The sequence below is a fragment of the Apostichopus japonicus genome, chromosome 21 (genome assembly GCF_037975245.1).
Source record: "Apostichopus japonicus isolate 1M-3 chromosome 21, ASM3797524v1, whole genome shotgun sequence".
NCBI classification, from domain to species: Eukaryota; Metazoa; Echinodermata; class Holothuroidea; order Aspidochirotida; family Stichopodidae; genus Apostichopus; species Apostichopus japonicus.
The window spans coordinates 635,376-651,949 of record NC_092581.1 but is presented as its reverse complement, the minus strand read 5'-3'; the positions used below and the strand labels follow the sequence as shown (position 1 = coordinate 651,949).

Here is a 16,574-nt window from a genome sequence, read left to right as displayed (position 1 = left end):
CCCCAATGAGATCAATGAGATGGATCAACTAATATCCAATGACCACAATGAGATCGATGAGATGGATCAACTAATATCCAATGACCCCATTGAGATCGATGAGATGGATCAACTAATATCCAATGACCACAATGAGATCGATGAGATGGATCAACTAATATCCAATGACCACAATGAGGTCGATGAGATGGATCAACTAATATCCAATGACCACAATGAGGTCGATGAGATGGATCAACTAATATCCAATGACCACAATGAGATCGATGAGATGGATCAACTAATATCCAATGACCACAATGAGATCGATGAGATGGATCAACTAATATCCAATGACCACAATGAGGTCGATGAGATGGATCAACTAATATCCAATGACCACAATGAGATCGATGAGATGGATCAACTAATATCCAATGACCCCATTGAGATCGATGAGCCTTTTAGCAGAAATTACATATCTGTAGATGTCTGACAAATTTACAATTGGTTAACAGTTAGCAGTCACTAAACTGGTCACTTCTTTTCATCTTCTTTCAGATTTAATTCTTTTGCAACATACCGTCACCTAGACTAGGCCCTACCGTACATGCTTGCCTTAATTACCCCACAGATATAACAAAGATTCCAAACGTTTTTTTCCATAATTTGTCAAATGCCCCAGTAAAATGTAGAATAACAGAGAGTCAAAGAAGACAACTGATATTCTTCTTCTGAGGATCTCAGGGTACAACATCATCTTAAATGAGGTACTAAAGTTGTACTTGTTCCGTCAGTGAAAATGTTGTGATTCTAGACAGCAGTAGTGTGCTAATTATACAGTGTGTCCACAAGGGTACAGAGATATACAGTTTGTCACTCTATTCTGTCCTCATATCATTCATGCTGGATCAATGTCCATTGTGCAGCTGCAATGATATGTCAAAAAAAAAAGATAAGATTGTGTCAAAGAAACTGAAGAGGCAAGAGTAGCTCTGTCATTCCTTTGAACTACTAAAATGAAACAGACATAATTTCCATATCTAAGACTATATATAAGGGTAGGCCTATATACTGTAGCTTGACTCTGCATGGTTACAAACTCAAATGTGGCACACATTACTTGATTAAGAAAAGTAAAACATTAGATTCTAGAGTGGTCATGTAAGAAAGATGCTAATTACTTGGACAGGGAGCGAAAGAGGGAGCGAAGGGTATTCAGTTTGGACCACTTGAAGTGGAAATGGAAAACTGTAGGAGAGAGAGCCGACAGTATCCTAGCTATACTGTTGAAGAGAGAGCAGACAGTATCCTAGCTATACTGTAGGAGAGAGCCGACAGTATCCTAGCTATACTGTAGTCCGAGAGAGCCAACAGTATCCTAGCTATACAGTAGGAGAGTACTGACAGTACGCTAGCTATACTGTAGAAGAGAGCTGACAGTATCCTAGCTATACTGTAGTCCAAGAGAGCCGACAGTATCCTAGCTATACTGTTGAAGAGAGAGCCGACAGTATCCTAGCTATACTGTAGGAGAGAGCCCACAGTATCCTAGCTATACTACATAGTCCGAGAGAGCCAACAGTATCCTAGCTAAATTGTAGGAGAGAGCCCACAGTATCCTAGCTATACTGTAGGAGAGAGCCGACAGTGTCCCTAGCTATACTGTAGAAGAGAGCCAACAGTATCCTAGCTATACTGTAGGAGAGAGCTGACAGTATCCTAGCTATACTGTAGGAGGGAGCCGACAGTGTCCTAGCTATACTGTAGAAGAGAGCCGACAGTATCCAAGCTATACTGTGGTCCAAGAGAGCCGACAGTATCCTAGCTATACTGTAAAAGAGAGCCGACAGTATCCTAGCTATACTGTAGTCCAAGAGAGCCGACAGTATCCTAGCTATACTGTAGGAGAGAGAGCCGACAGTATCCTAGCTATACTGTAGTCCAAGAGAGCCGACAGTATCCTAGCTATACTGTAGTCCAAGAGAGACGACAGTATCCTAGCTATACTGTAGGAGAGAGCCGACAGTATCCTAGCTATACTGTAGTTCGAGAGAGCTGGCAGTATCCTAGCTATACTGTAGTCTGAGAGAGCCGGCAGTATCCTAGCTATACTGTAGAAGAGAGCCGACAGTATCCTAGCTATACTGTAGTCCAAGAGAGCCGACAGTATCCTAGCTATACTGTAGGAGAGAGAGCCGACAGTATCCTAGCTATACTGTAGGAGAGAGAGACGACAGTATCCTAGCTATACTGTAGTCCAAGAGAGCCGGCAGTATCCTAGCTATACTGTAGTCCAAGAGAGCCGACAGTATCCCACTCTATACTGTAGGAGAGAGCTGACAGTATCCTAGCTATACTGTAATAAGAGCCAAGTAACTTGTAGTCATTTATTCTAATTATTTTACATGTCAATTTTTTAACAGTTTATGAAAAGCAATTTAAGATGGTTGACTTACAGTATGGCTTCCATTGATAGACTTCTTCTTCTTCAAACTCTGAAAAATGAAGAAAAGAAAGAGATTGATACAATTACATGTGAAACTTTCTTGCCTGATCATCTGATATTATAATCTATCTCTCTGCAGTGGTAGCAAGATCTTTAATTTCTACATAATTGTTACCAAATTCAGAGGCAAAAGGTCTATAACACAGCATATAGCAGCATATGTTTGTGAGAGCTGTACATACAGTAACAATGCTGGACTTAGTTCTCACTCTTGATATCGAAAGACAATATCCCAGGAACATATATAGATCTTGCATAGGAAATGATACCATTATTTATTAATGTGGTTTCCTGTGTAAGCTCACTGTATAATACAGTAGTTAACAAAATGGTGCAATAATTTTGATTTTATTCATTTTTATATGCAAATGACCTGCAAAGAAAAATGAAATTGACTTTAGAACTTGTTTTCATAACATTTTGCAAGATCAACCATGTGCATTTCTCATCCAGAACTGAAGTAATTTGTACAGGTATGTAGGTCAATTGATACTAAAGACTGTACAACACTGTATGCATACTGTAGAGCAGTTAGCTTGGTAACCTAGCAATTGACAAACAGTTATTAGAATAGTTGGTAAGTCCTGTAGATAGCTTCAATCATAACTATATTGTACAAATTACACATGGCCAAAATGTAACGGTCACTGATCATTAACTAAGAGCAATGTGAGTTAATGCACATAAAGCCATTAACAGACTTTACAAAGTCTACAGTCTAAGTTGGTTATGAGAAGCCATGTGAAGTAGCTTCCTACAGCAATAAAACATATATATTCAATCAATTGTCCATAACACTTGTCAGGTTGGTTGAACATTATGAAGTTATGGTTGCTAGGCCCTGCACATTCATGCTAATAATATTTGAAGATTCCATGCTGACCAGTACAATTATGGCCACATCTTGCTGGTGGCAAATTCCCACATTCTTCCATTTTCTGACAGAATCCTTGATCCATAATTCTTTGCTCTTTCAAATTTTTGCTGATAATTTTCTATGACCCCACCCAGCAAATCGAAGATCCTTAGTACTGCTTTTAGAGACTGGTAATTCTATTATTCGTTTTATTATCTTCTTTTACCATCCTAGTACTTTTAAATCGAACGTTGAGCCTTTTGATATCAAAAGATTTGGGAATACATATCATTAAGGGAACAGTTTGCCACTTTTGTACCCACTTAAATCCCACTGCCATTGTTGCCAATGTGTTTGCCTGAGCGTGGTTGCAAGGGAAATTTCCATTCGGTTGAGGTTAGGCAAAGGTCAATGCTGCCCTCAGCCCCTCTCCCAATGGTATTTATAGGTAAAAGGGTTAAAACCTGGCCTTCGTGTTTAGCTTCATCGAGTTAGGTGACACCAACATTGACAATTTTCATTCTTTGTACTGTACCTCAGCAATAAGTGTGAAACTATTGTTGCTCCTGGGTTTATTTGTAGCCTTTCTTGTACACCATAGCTACCTATCGTCTGGTTCCCTTGAAATTATTACAAGCCAATTCAGTAGAGCTATAAAACAATAGTTTGTTTGAGTGTCTACAGCACACATTTAAAGTATTTACTCTATGCAGGTCTGCCATGTTGGACATACAGTACTAACCTACAGTACTGTACTGTATAAGTGTATACTAAGCATTATAAGCTAAAACCAAGCAACCTTTTGGTTTCCCGAAAGGGAAAACAATGGAGTCACTGTTACCGATGATAAAAACTTGTGAGGGGGGACTGGTGATTGAAAAGTCGGCAATGACTATAACATGGATCGCAAAGTTGTTAATTTCAGTACTGGTTTAATAGATTCGTCCAAAATGGCATCATACAGAAATGCTGTACTCAAATTGAAGACTTTGTTGGTACAAATCCTTTGGCCAGTGATGACTAGATGTCATTTCTCAGAAAGATGGCTGTTATTAAACTTGTAGGGTCTGCACTGTTTGTCGATGTTAAAAAAACATTCAACAGGTAGAATAAAATTATCAAAGGAAGTTAAGGAACATTAATTGTACTTGGTACTACTTATAAATGTTCATTATATTATGTCATTAACATGTTACAACTTATATCCTTAAATTTAAAAATATGTAGTGTTTGATACATAAATTGATAACCCCTATACAATAGTCCGTGTACCTGAAAGGGCCACATAAGTTGGCTTTTAATAAAAACAAAACTTGAAATATATCTAAAACAAAATAACTGTTCTGAAATAAAGTTCTCATTCGACTACTCAAAATGTATATTTAACCAACCTTATGCATTACAAGAAGAACACTGTGACAAATCTTATGCAGTACAGGTAGGACCCTTGCAATGTCAACTGCAAATTAGTCAAGTCACACATATGGAGTTTATGTATGCTAAGTTACCTTCGGGAAACAGTTCCAACTGTATTTTGGACTCATGAAATTTTGTAAAAAACTAGTTTGCTTAGATATTGTATTGCTTATTTCCTATCAGTCCTAGCCATCCACATTGTTCCCAAACATTGTTCATGATTCATAACGATTTACTGTAGGCAATGAGACATCTCAGAGGCTAACATTACAACTGATCATTAATATTTCATTTTTCTAGCATATCTGAAGGAACTACTGATGACCTAATGACCTGATGTGTAATATACCACTGTACAGAATTAATGTGTACATCATTATTTGTAAATAGCGTTATCTATGGAAAATGGCGACATAGATGAGTCAAAGGTCCCCAATCGTGGTATTGAACACTGATAGTTGCATCACTTCCATATCACTTTAAAATTGCTACAAGCAGTAGGACTTATTATCCAAGAAATAGAGCATCAGATTTACTACATTGTCATGTTGGGTTTGATCATCATTGAAGTTGTAGCAATGAAACAATTCAATTTAGGCCAGAGTCAATTATATTTAGTGTTTAATTAGTCCCTATTGTGATGCAGCATAACAGATCCACTGTTGGGTTTGATGATTGATCATCATTGAAGTTGTAGTAAATTTCATAGGCGTAGGAGCCCAATTTGATTTTGGGGGGCTGTAACGACTTGCCCGAAAAATATAACCAGAATTGTTCACCCGCTCCACGTGCGTTCAACATGTTAATGTGCATATCATATAGGCATATATCGGTTATTACATTTGCCGTGTTATTACCCTTCCATATTGTTATAATTATTGGGGAAGTCGTTACAATAATACCGATCATAATAATATCAGTTTAACCATTGAAAGACACATTGCAAATTATTTTTCTTTCAGTAGGTGCCCGAAAAATTCTCAGCATATTGCCCGAATTTTCACCAAAAATTTTGGTTGGGGGGCTCCAGCCCCCCCCCCCCACCCCCTGCCTCCTACGCCAATGGTAGCAATGAAACAATTCAATTTAGGCCAGAGCCAATTATAGTGTTTTTGTCAAATTAGTCCCTATTGTGATGCAGCATAACAGATCCACTGTTGGTTGATTGCGTACAATCTATGGTGTGAACAGTAGGTACGTAGAGCCACACATTGTTAAGCGAGTACTAGTACTGAATACTAAATGCTACGTTATTATAATAAGCATTGCATATGATTGTTTTATGGTGTGTTTCTTGGTTGCAGTGAAACTTTAATACTGTACATACATGGTCAAACACACATGCATACCTACTGTACATCAGGGGTGATTGTGTAGACCTCTGTTAGCTTTATGAATGTCGTGTGGAGCCTACATCCATGTGCAGCATCAACAATAATGTGAACACTTGAGGTCAATACAGGTATTATGTAGTACATTCACAAGGAAACAATGTCTGTAATGACTCAATGTTATTCTCTATGTAATTCTGTTTTGCTTCCTTGTACTACTCTATACATTCACTCCATAATTACCTTTGAAAAGTGAATTGATACAGTACTGTACCTAAAACACAACAACAACTGAAACTACCAACTCAGCAATTATAGAAAGCTTGTTTTAAGTCAGTTATGCTTTGTGCCAACCAGTTTAACTACAGTACTCAAAATGGTTGCCTTAATGTAAGTACTGTAGATTATTTCTAAATGTATTATATATACTGCAGTAATTTGATCACTCACTTATGTCCAGTAAATGTGCACTAATGGATGGCTAAAGGCACACAATTTCATTGTTCTAGAGACCAGAACAAGACACTGAGCACTGTCAGTGCACTATAAAGTAGTTTCTATTTCTATAACATTGGGAAATGATCCTTTAATGTATCTGAAGTTCATCAGTTAAAGCGGCTGGACTACGTAGTCTAACACATACACATGTTCATCATTACGTACAATGTGTTCACAAAGCTCACTAAAATAATGAGACTCTTTACAACCTCAACTATTGACAACTAAACATGTTTAAGATTATGCATAACAAATTAGTCAAGGATAAATAGTGTATGGATGTCATTGATATATACTGTAGCAGTGGCATAGGAAGGTACTTTTGAGTGGGGGGGCTGAAGACTGATGGCCGGCCTGGGGGAGGGGTCTTTTGGAATTTTTTTGCATTTCCAGGTGGCCTCAGATGCAATTTGGTGCAATATAGCACACTTCAACTCCCACTCCATTTTGTAAAGAATTTTGCATTTTCACCTGGCCTTAAATGCAATTTGGTGCTCCAATGAGATTTTTTTCTCATTTGGAAATGAAAAAGGGGTTTTTTGACTTGCGGAGCGGGGGGGCGGAATGATACTTCCGCCCCCCATATTTTTCACTGGGGGGGCTGGCGCCCCCCAGCCCCCACCCCGGTTCCTACGCCCTTGTACTGTAGTGTATGGATGTCATTGATATATACTGTAGTGTATGGATGTCATTGATATATACTGTAGTGTATGGATGTCATTGATATATACTGTAGTGTATGGATGTCATTGATAAATACTGTAGTGTATGGATGTCATTGATATATACTGTAGTGTATGGATGTCATTGATAAATACTGTAGTGTATGGATGTCATTGATATATACTGTAGTGTATGGATGTCATATACTGTAGTGTATGGATGTCATATACTGTAGTGTATGGATGTCATTGATATAAGGACAAATAAAGGATTACCATTATTCAATATTAATGTGTCCTTTGTGAAGGGCATGGCTTGGACAGAATTTATTCTTGATATTGACATAGTTCAAGCCTCAAAGGACAAAGCAAAATTAGTTTGCTTAGAAAATAGAAATGTTTTTGCTTTCTGGACTTCAAGATATTCAGAAAATATGCTACTTAATCTCTGATAATGTGCTTCTTTTAGGGTATATTGATGGTGCAATGTTAATGTTAAGTTGCTTTATATATTCTATTATTCTTACAGTACATCTCACTTAAGATTAAAGCTGAAATTTGAGCTAATATTGCGATCTTGTGATTCTGCCAAAATTCTGTATTATGCCACCGTGTATGTATGACTGCCACTTCGTCATATTTTTCAATTTGGCTTAAATTTTGTCAGTGGTTTTACAGTGTGAGTTAAGTTTTCATACATACATGTATATTTTATCAATTTGAAGGTTATTGAGGTCATTTTCTGAGACTGTAGAAAAGCTACTAGCCTACTTCTCCTAGAGCGGCTATCCAAATCTGCAGAAATGTCGTGGATATAACATTTGAATGGTGGTGGACCAAAGTTGTTCAGGAAAAACATTTTTGTCGTCATTTTAGGGGCTTCTGTAAGAGTTTGATGTTATGATGAAATGTAGGCCACAGATCATATGCAATGATCATGAAATTGTTTCTTCAATTTTTTAGTATTCTGTTCATGACCAGACTACGTGTTTTGATGTGAGTAGCAAAATGTCTTCCATCTTAATTCCTCCATCATTTTAGGAAATAATCCCACCTGTGGGAAACTTGATCAAGTCAAATATTTGTTGTTGTTCAGGCATCCTTTCTAGTTCGATGTCATTCTCTGCAAAAGGACTAAGTAGCAGATTTCCAATTTGAACTTTTCCTGTTTGTGTGTGGAATACGACCTGTGAGAATGACCTATAGATATCGTCGGAGCCTGTTTGCGTGTGGAATACGACCTGTGAGAATGACCTATAGATATCGTCGGAGCCTGTTTCTGTGTGGAATACGACCTGTGAGAATGACCTATAGATATCGTTGGAGCCTGTTTCTGTGTGGAATACGACCTGTGAGAATGACCTATAGATATCGTTGGAGCCTGTTTGTGTGTGGAATACGACCTGTGAGAATGACCTATAGATATCTTTGGAGCCGATTGCGAATTCTACTCTTTAACATTTCTCTGTGGTGCGTCGATTGTACACAAGTTGCAAGTGGTTCTATTATTGTATGGGTGCAATTTTCGTGAGCAATTTTAGGTTAGCACAATTCAAATGTTATATATCCACAACATTTTAGTAGATTAAGCATCTATGGCATAGTATCTTATGTTTTCATACTATTATTGCATGAATGAAAACTAGGAAGTGCATATACTGTTGGTTCTCTGTGTTTTTTAATGGGGCATAGTTTGTCCCTCGTAGTAACAAATATACCGATCCGTCAAGAAGGGCATTTAAGGCAAGGAAAAAAAGGAGATGTAAGGAAAGGAAAGGAAATGAAATCGATATCTTGTCTATGTCTCATATTTTGCACAAAAAGTTGGATAAACTGCTCAGAAATATTGCCAAGCAAAACAAATTTCTAAAATAGCTTAGCTGAGCTTCTGCAGCATTGCTGCTCTTGTATTATACACTCACACTGACTCTTATGATTACATTAATTTAATTAAACATTGTAATTTGTACAATGTTAATGAGTTTTAGCAATAGTATTTCATTGGTTGCTGGAAATTACCAAACTTGTGTGAAGACGTTCACCTCAGGAGATGAACACCTAAAACCACAAGATTGTAAATATTTCCCTTCATGGGTGTTTTGACAAACTGTTACTTAGTCAGAAATGCTATTTATATACTAGTGTAAGTTATCTCCCCTGGGAGCTATAAATCATCATGCACAGGCCTAGATTGCCTTGTATGATGATTAACTAGTAACAAGGTAATATTAGAAAAACTGAATAATGAAAATGTACATTCTGTACAGGTATAGGCCTGCTAATCTTAACGATAGGCAGTGAATTAAGCTAATTGACTGAAGTAAAAAAAGTGTAATGCAACCACAAGATGACAGCACGATAACGAAAGTACTAAGACAATAAAAAATTGTAATAAAAAAAACAGAAAAATGATAAGGATTAATGCCTGCAGACTGACAGAAGAAATTGGAGGCTGGTACATCCTGCCCCCCCCCCCATCCTGGTGAATAAGAGAGGAAACTACAGATAAGAAATTTTGAGTTATGTCTCAAACATCCCTGGAAGACTTGTTATCGATCTTTGCTTTCCTGTAATATGTTATGACTAATAGTGGTGTCTCCTTATATGGAGAGAAATTTAATGCCAGTGGAGTTACTCTTCCTGACAGTTGTTATCAGTACAGGAAGGTTTGGGTACTGAGCTTTCTAAATACGAATGCAGTATATCATCTTATAACATACTGTTCAACACAGCACTTAAAGTGACTCACTTTTAGCATTTCATCCACAACTTTTGGAGTCTAGTTGCATCAATGGTATTAAAAAATAAAATTGTGGAAATCTTTCTGTTCACAATGCAACAGTGCCATATATTATGATAGAGACAAACTTATCCAGGAACTACAATCAAAAGATGCACCATTGTTCTTCACTGTACAGTACAATACATTTAAACTTGATTGGCAGACTCAATAGGCCTGTACATAAACAAACATAACATCTTTCATTTCATAAATTTATCTATCACAACCTACATAAATGGAACAAAGTAAACGTATTAATTGATATGTAAGGACGTACTGTGCATTGCCAAAGGAAGTGACCTAAACAACTTTTGTAGGTCATTTGTCAAGTAAAGTAGGTCATTCCTTGCATAACACAGTTAAACTAAAACTTGTAGGCACAAAAATATATACCAAGAACAAAGCAATATAACAAAAACAAAAATAATCATTTGGATCTGTGACATTGGATAATCCTGAATGCATCCAACACTAAATTGTACAACAGTACCGTATAGAAATCCATTTACCATCAAATTAAATATGAATCCATCCACTTGTTAGTGAGATTAAACCAGCCTTCATATAACATTCTCACAGTTTGTGAAGTAATCCAACCCTCTTTAAATGTACTGTACAGTAACTGTGTATAATGAGAGGACATAGTATGGATCAAGTACATACATTCTCATAAGTCTGTAGGTTAACTTTTCACATAGCCAAGGGACGACTTTGTGTAGAAGTTTACCATTGATCAATATGCAGTTCATTAGGAGCCAAAACTGCTGAACTTATATCTGGCAAGTAATACTTTCTATATTCTATGCCAACTTTGTCAACATGTTCGTTTTAATGAACATAGTTCAATTCCTGGTATTTCTGATTTTGTAATTTGTCTCTCACCAATAACTGTAATTATCACAGGAATGACTAAATAGTGCTCTAAAAGCCTGTTAGGAACAAATAACAAACCTAATCATACATGCATACTGTACATTAATTGAGAAAGCTGACAAATGTGTAATTTTTATATTAAAAAAAAATTAACAAAAGATCTGTTATTTTTAAAACAATGCTTTTGCATTGTCAAACTGAAGTTCTAGCACTATTTTATTTACAGTTGGACAGTCTTAAGGAGTTCTACCTTATAATTAAATACTTAAAACTTCAAATGAATGTATTGCATTAATATTTAAAGGTACCTGCATGTGTACAGTGTACAGGTAGGCCACTATACAGGCCTAACTTGTAGGACAAAAGACTTTCAGTATCACCACTGTTGTTTTGTCAAAAATTAGTAATTACTTTCTTTTTCCTTTTGTTATAGTGGACAGTAGTTTGCACCACTCACTGTCCAATGTCATTTAAATGCAACAAATAAGATATCTTAAGTGTACTGTAACTTGAGCATAATGAAAGGTCATCAGAAATGTGTTGATGAAAAATACAACATTCAATTTATATTTATGATATCTTGTAAAATATCGTGGAAATTCCTTTGCAAGGTTAAGGTCTGCTATGTGTAGAAGTATAACAACCAATAAAAACACATTCCTCTGATTTAGATTTTTGAGATGTTTAACTAATACAATTTAAGTATATACTAGGGCTTTAATCTGTCAGAGCCCCAGAAAAGACAACCATTGCCTGTGAATCCTATACTACAGAGAAAGACAAAGTTTTCAATTAACCTCAACATGGTAAAAACACACAGAAACATGCCCTATTTATATGATGGCAAAGTTGAACTCCCAGGTGGCAGAATATATAAGTGGTGTAAGTAATGCTGCATGTTCACATTTATTGGCTCTTTAGCCTGGTTCTTAGCTGAATTTGTTTGTTTGTTCATTCTGCAGTTAAGAACTTTAGGTATGTTCAACGTTTTAAGCTCATTAAAGGAGATGACACGTTGCTGAACAATCACTCAAAACTTTGAAGAATGAATTTGCTGATAATGCATGCAGAATGACTGGGCTCCAGTGCACATGTTTGGAACTACATTGATAGTACCTTAGGGTCCACATTATGTGAAGCATAGATCCCTGCAAATTGGCAAGAAATACAGCCTACAGTATACATACATGTGCAATATGTGCTTGAAACAAATGTAACAATGATGCTGACGAAAGTTCTTGAAATTGCTATCAGAGTCCAACTTGAGGAACCTTCGTAACTCCTTCGATCAAATTGATATGTTTTGTGCGAAAATAACCTAGCTACTGTACATATTATTACATTAGACCATCAAAGGTACTAATTTAGATCCGTACCATTCGACCCTACTTCCTAACCCCTAACGCTTTTCCCTACTTCCTAACCCTACTCCCTAACCCTACTCCCTTACCCTACTTCCTAACCCCTAACCCTACTCCCTAACCCTACTCCCTAACCCTAATTCCTAACCCTACTCCCTAACCCTACTTCCTAACCCCTAACCTTATTCTGCTGATTCGAAGTAAGCTTTCCCATTCATATGGCACGGACTCTAAAGTTAGGCCATATTTCAAACTAACCTACTGCAGCAACCAATTAACCTTTGAGTATTCCCTGAAACCTAAATACGATTCACAACACTGGGCACCTACAGAAGCCGGCCTCTCAAGGTACTGTATGTCTACAAAATTCTGTAACTGCCAGCAAGATAGAAGATTCATGCTGAAATGAGGTAATAGATTAAATTTCCAAACAGTCACATAACTATGTGTTGATCATATTGACTCATTGTCAGGTTTGGCCGATTTGTGCAATTGGTACCACCGCTGTAGACCTACATGAATGCAGTTGGTCCTATTGATCCTAACGTCATTAACAACTAATATATGATGTTACACATTTAGGTCAGATGAAACCTAACGTTACAAGAGTGGTCTTCAACAACGACCTAACGCTACTGTCGTTAGGCCTAGGCCAAAGTTAGTACAGTAATTTTGTACAATTTAATCACACATCATGTAACATTTAACCTACCCTCGGAGTTCGGTGTCGCACTACTGCTGTCACTGGGAAAAACAGCGGTGTAACTTGCATTCGATGTGCGAGAACTTGATCTGGATGTCCGACGTTGGCCCGGCGAGGCCATATTTAATGGCAAGAGAGCAGCAGACGTACTGTTTCCTTGATATTATCGTAAAGTTCAACCGTATTGCTTTAATGGCTCTGTGACCCCATCCGTCGAGGGGACATTTCTGTGTCGTTGTCGTTGGTCTAACTCGGCTAACCCGTAAATTAACTGTGTATCTCTAACTGGGCTAGTTTTATGCCGATCCAAAGAATCCGACACCACGATGGAAATAATGCGGACCTGTCAAGGAAAGGCAAAGGAACAAATTGATTCCGAAACTCCGCTTCTCTCAAAACATAATACAATTCTTTCGTTCCGTTCTCTTATCGCACCTCCCTCGAAAAATTCCCTTTTGTTTGACCAGGAATATACAACAATTGAAATTTACACACAACGACACGGTACGACGGTTCACTTTGTTAGGAAGTAACAGCTTAGCCTTGTCATCTGTTGAACTCGCAGTGCGAAAATCATTTCGAACCCACTTCCGGCTTCGCACTTTAAAAGATGGCGCTATGGCATTTATAGTAAGTTTAGAAATTAAGTCATTAATTTTTTTCCATTCATTTATTTCTTTCTAGCAAGTAAAAGCTTTTACAGAATTATAATCAAACAGAGACTAGGGTGTACATATACAAGTGATATTTACATGCTATTGTTATCTTCTTCTGCTTTCATTGCATGGAAAAACAGAAGTGCAATATTTATTAAATCTTTTTCCCTTCGCTCTCTCAATCACTCTCAGCCTAAGACTATCCACACATGAAGAAAATGTACCCTGGCAAACAACAAAATGAGATTAATCGTAAAGAAGGAAGTTATAACAATAAGCATAAATACGCTTCCCGAGTTTTACAGGTACTTATAGAATGAATCTGAACTTGAATCCATTTCAGATTGCAGTAACTTTTTTTGTACCATTGTTCTATAAAAAAAAAAAGAACTATAGAATAACAATTTATCATATTATCATCAAGTGAATCCAAAAGTTTCACCCCTGAAGTAGAAATACAAAGCTGTATATTCCTTGTTTAACAATTTTTTTTTATCTCATCTCCCTGTGTGATGTATAGGGAGGTAAAATACTGTACGTTATCCCACATCAGAAATGTGACGAAATGTGCGTGAGTGGGCGTGCGTGGGTGTGCCTGTGCGTGAGTGTGTCGCAATCTCCCCCTAGCCCGCCAGTTCGATCAAGTTAAAACTTGATGAGTAGGTGCCTGAGCACGTAAACTCGTGCCTGTGGGATTGATGACGCCCTAGGTCAGAGGTCAGTGGTCGAGGGTCAAGAAACCTAAAAAAAATGTGTTTAGCCATTGTCTGCTTGTCAGCATGTAGGGAAAAAAGTATTAAACCACTAGAAATGTACAGAATGATGAAACCAATTTTAAAATAGCACACATTTAGCTGTGTAGGGTCGGGGTCAATTTGGCCTAAATTATTCGGAAAAGTGTGTCGCGAACCTGCACTGTAAGTTCGATCACGTTCAAACTTGGTGGGTAGGTGCCTGACCATGAAAACTCGTGCCACGTTAATGTTCATATTGTATGTCAAAGGTTAAACACCCCAAAACTGTTTTTAGCCTTTACCTGCCTGTCAGTATTGTTGGAAAAAGTCATTAAACCACAATGTAGTGAGTAATGGGACAACTTTTAAATGGTCCTTATGTTGTTGTTAAGGGTCGATGTCAAAGGTCAATGAAGAACACCTCTGTCATGGAGGAGATGCGATCTGCAACTCCATGGATTGTCCTCTTCTGTTGTTTTGTGTTACATCTGTAATTTGAGACGTTAAAGAGAAACAGTTTTGCAATGAAATTGGCAATGTCATGTGATAAGCAGGTGCGTATCCAGGGGGGGCGTTGGGGGCGCGCGCCCCCCGGGTAAGAAAAAGAGGAGAGAAAAAAAAAGAGAAGAAAAAAGGAAAAAAGAGGGGAAAAAGAGGAGGAGGAGAGGAAGGAAGGGAAAAGAAAAGAAGAAAGAGAGAAGAAGGAGAAAAGGAGGGAGTAAAAGAAAAACGCGAAGACACCGCGAAGAGAAAGAGGAACAGTGACATCATTAGAGCGCTGAAGGGTAGCCAGTGACGGATCAATGGTTTCGTAAAAGTGTGCCTCACCCTACCCCTTACACCGACAACTCCATTTTTTTTTTACGTTTCCATTTTCCTCTCTCACTAATGATCTATATATATACTATATATGGTCTATCATAACGCGTGTGTAGAATTGTGCTATGAAACAAACTGTGACTGGTCTCGAACTCGACCGTGTCGTCGGGGAACATGACGACTTTTGGGATGGGGGCGACCGCCCGTCCTCCCCCCATTCAGCATTGTTTTAAATGATATCGCTAAGTAATTTCAAAATAGAAAGTGCTTAGATGCAACTTACAAGGCCTGGGAAGTGTCATTTCCAGCGATCTGGGAGACATTTTTGGCCAAAATTTGCTTGTACGCTTCGCGCTAGCAAATGGTCCTGGGTAGTGCCATTTCCAGCGATCTGGGAGGCATTTTCGGCCAAAATTTTCTTGTACGCTTCGCGCCAACCTATGGTGGCGCTACGCTTAGATAATTTGCCTACAGGCTTCGCCCCTTCCTTGGCAAATTCCTCGCTACGCGCTTGTTCGAATTTGTAACGCAAACAGCAGATATCACATCATATCAGTGAGCATGAAAATGGCGTTCCAGGATGAAAATCCTCAAAACTGTCCGACTTGCCTGAAAAAATAACCAAAAATTTTCGCGCGCGAAGCGCGCGTTCAACGTGTCAATGTCAATATCATATAAGCAAGCATCGGTTATTACATCGCATGCCATCATGTACCGTACGGTCCGTTCAAATTGCGCAGTATACCGCGGGATGCTAATGTAAACAACGACATGTCTCATGTAGATGTATAAAAAGCATGGAGGTCCAATTATGTCAAAACTCTCTTTTACATTAGTAATGGCGAATTAGGGGCTGCACCCGCCGCGCAGTGGCGGAGCGTCCATACGGTCAGGGGCGGATGCGCCCCCTGACGGACTCAAATGGACTGCTGGCGCCTTTTTCAGCTCTTTACCACTTTTTACTTATTCGTGATTTTTGACTTTTTTATTGCGCTCTCATCTACTTATTGACATTTCTCACATTTTGTTGGTGTAATTTGGCGATGACACCCTATTCTTCGTTTATCTGCAAATTAGCCAGGCCCTGAAAGGGTCATTTCCGGCGATCTAGGGAGTATCTTTACTCAAAAATTTTCTGTGCGCTACGCGCCAACCAGTGGTGGCGCTCCGCTTAGATAGTGTCGAAAGCGCCCCTACAGACCATTCTCGCCCCTCCTGACCAATACCCCTAGCTCCGCCACTGCCACCGCGCCTCCTACGCCTATGTGTGTAGTGTTCGGTTTCGGAAATATCTGCTATTTTTTCATTTCCTTCAACCAAGTTTTATAATAGCCGTTATAAGAGGTTTAATATTGTACACCAATAAATTAACTGTGTCTGAATTTTAGAAAATTT

The 16,574-nt window shown here is 38.2% G+C and overlaps 1 protein-coding gene across 1 annotated transcript in view; it reads right to left on the bottom strand.

Annotated features, from left to right (window-relative positions):
• LOC139962908 (beta-chimaerin-like) overlaps nucleotides 1-13,517 on the bottom strand; it is a 76,875-nt gene extending 63,358 nt beyond the window's left edge. The window contains exons 1-2 of the mRNA XM_071963306.1: nucleotides 12,980-13,517; nucleotides 2,439-2,477 (exon numbers count right to left, since the gene is read on the bottom strand). Coding sequence (XP_071819407.1) covers nucleotides 2,439-2,477; nucleotides 12,980-13,091 — 151 coding nt within the window. The 5' untranslated portion in view covers nucleotides 13,092-13,517. The remainder of the gene's footprint in view (nucleotides 1-2,438; nucleotides 2,478-12,979) is intronic.
• Nucleotides 13,518-16,574: the final 3,057 nt, after the last annotated feature.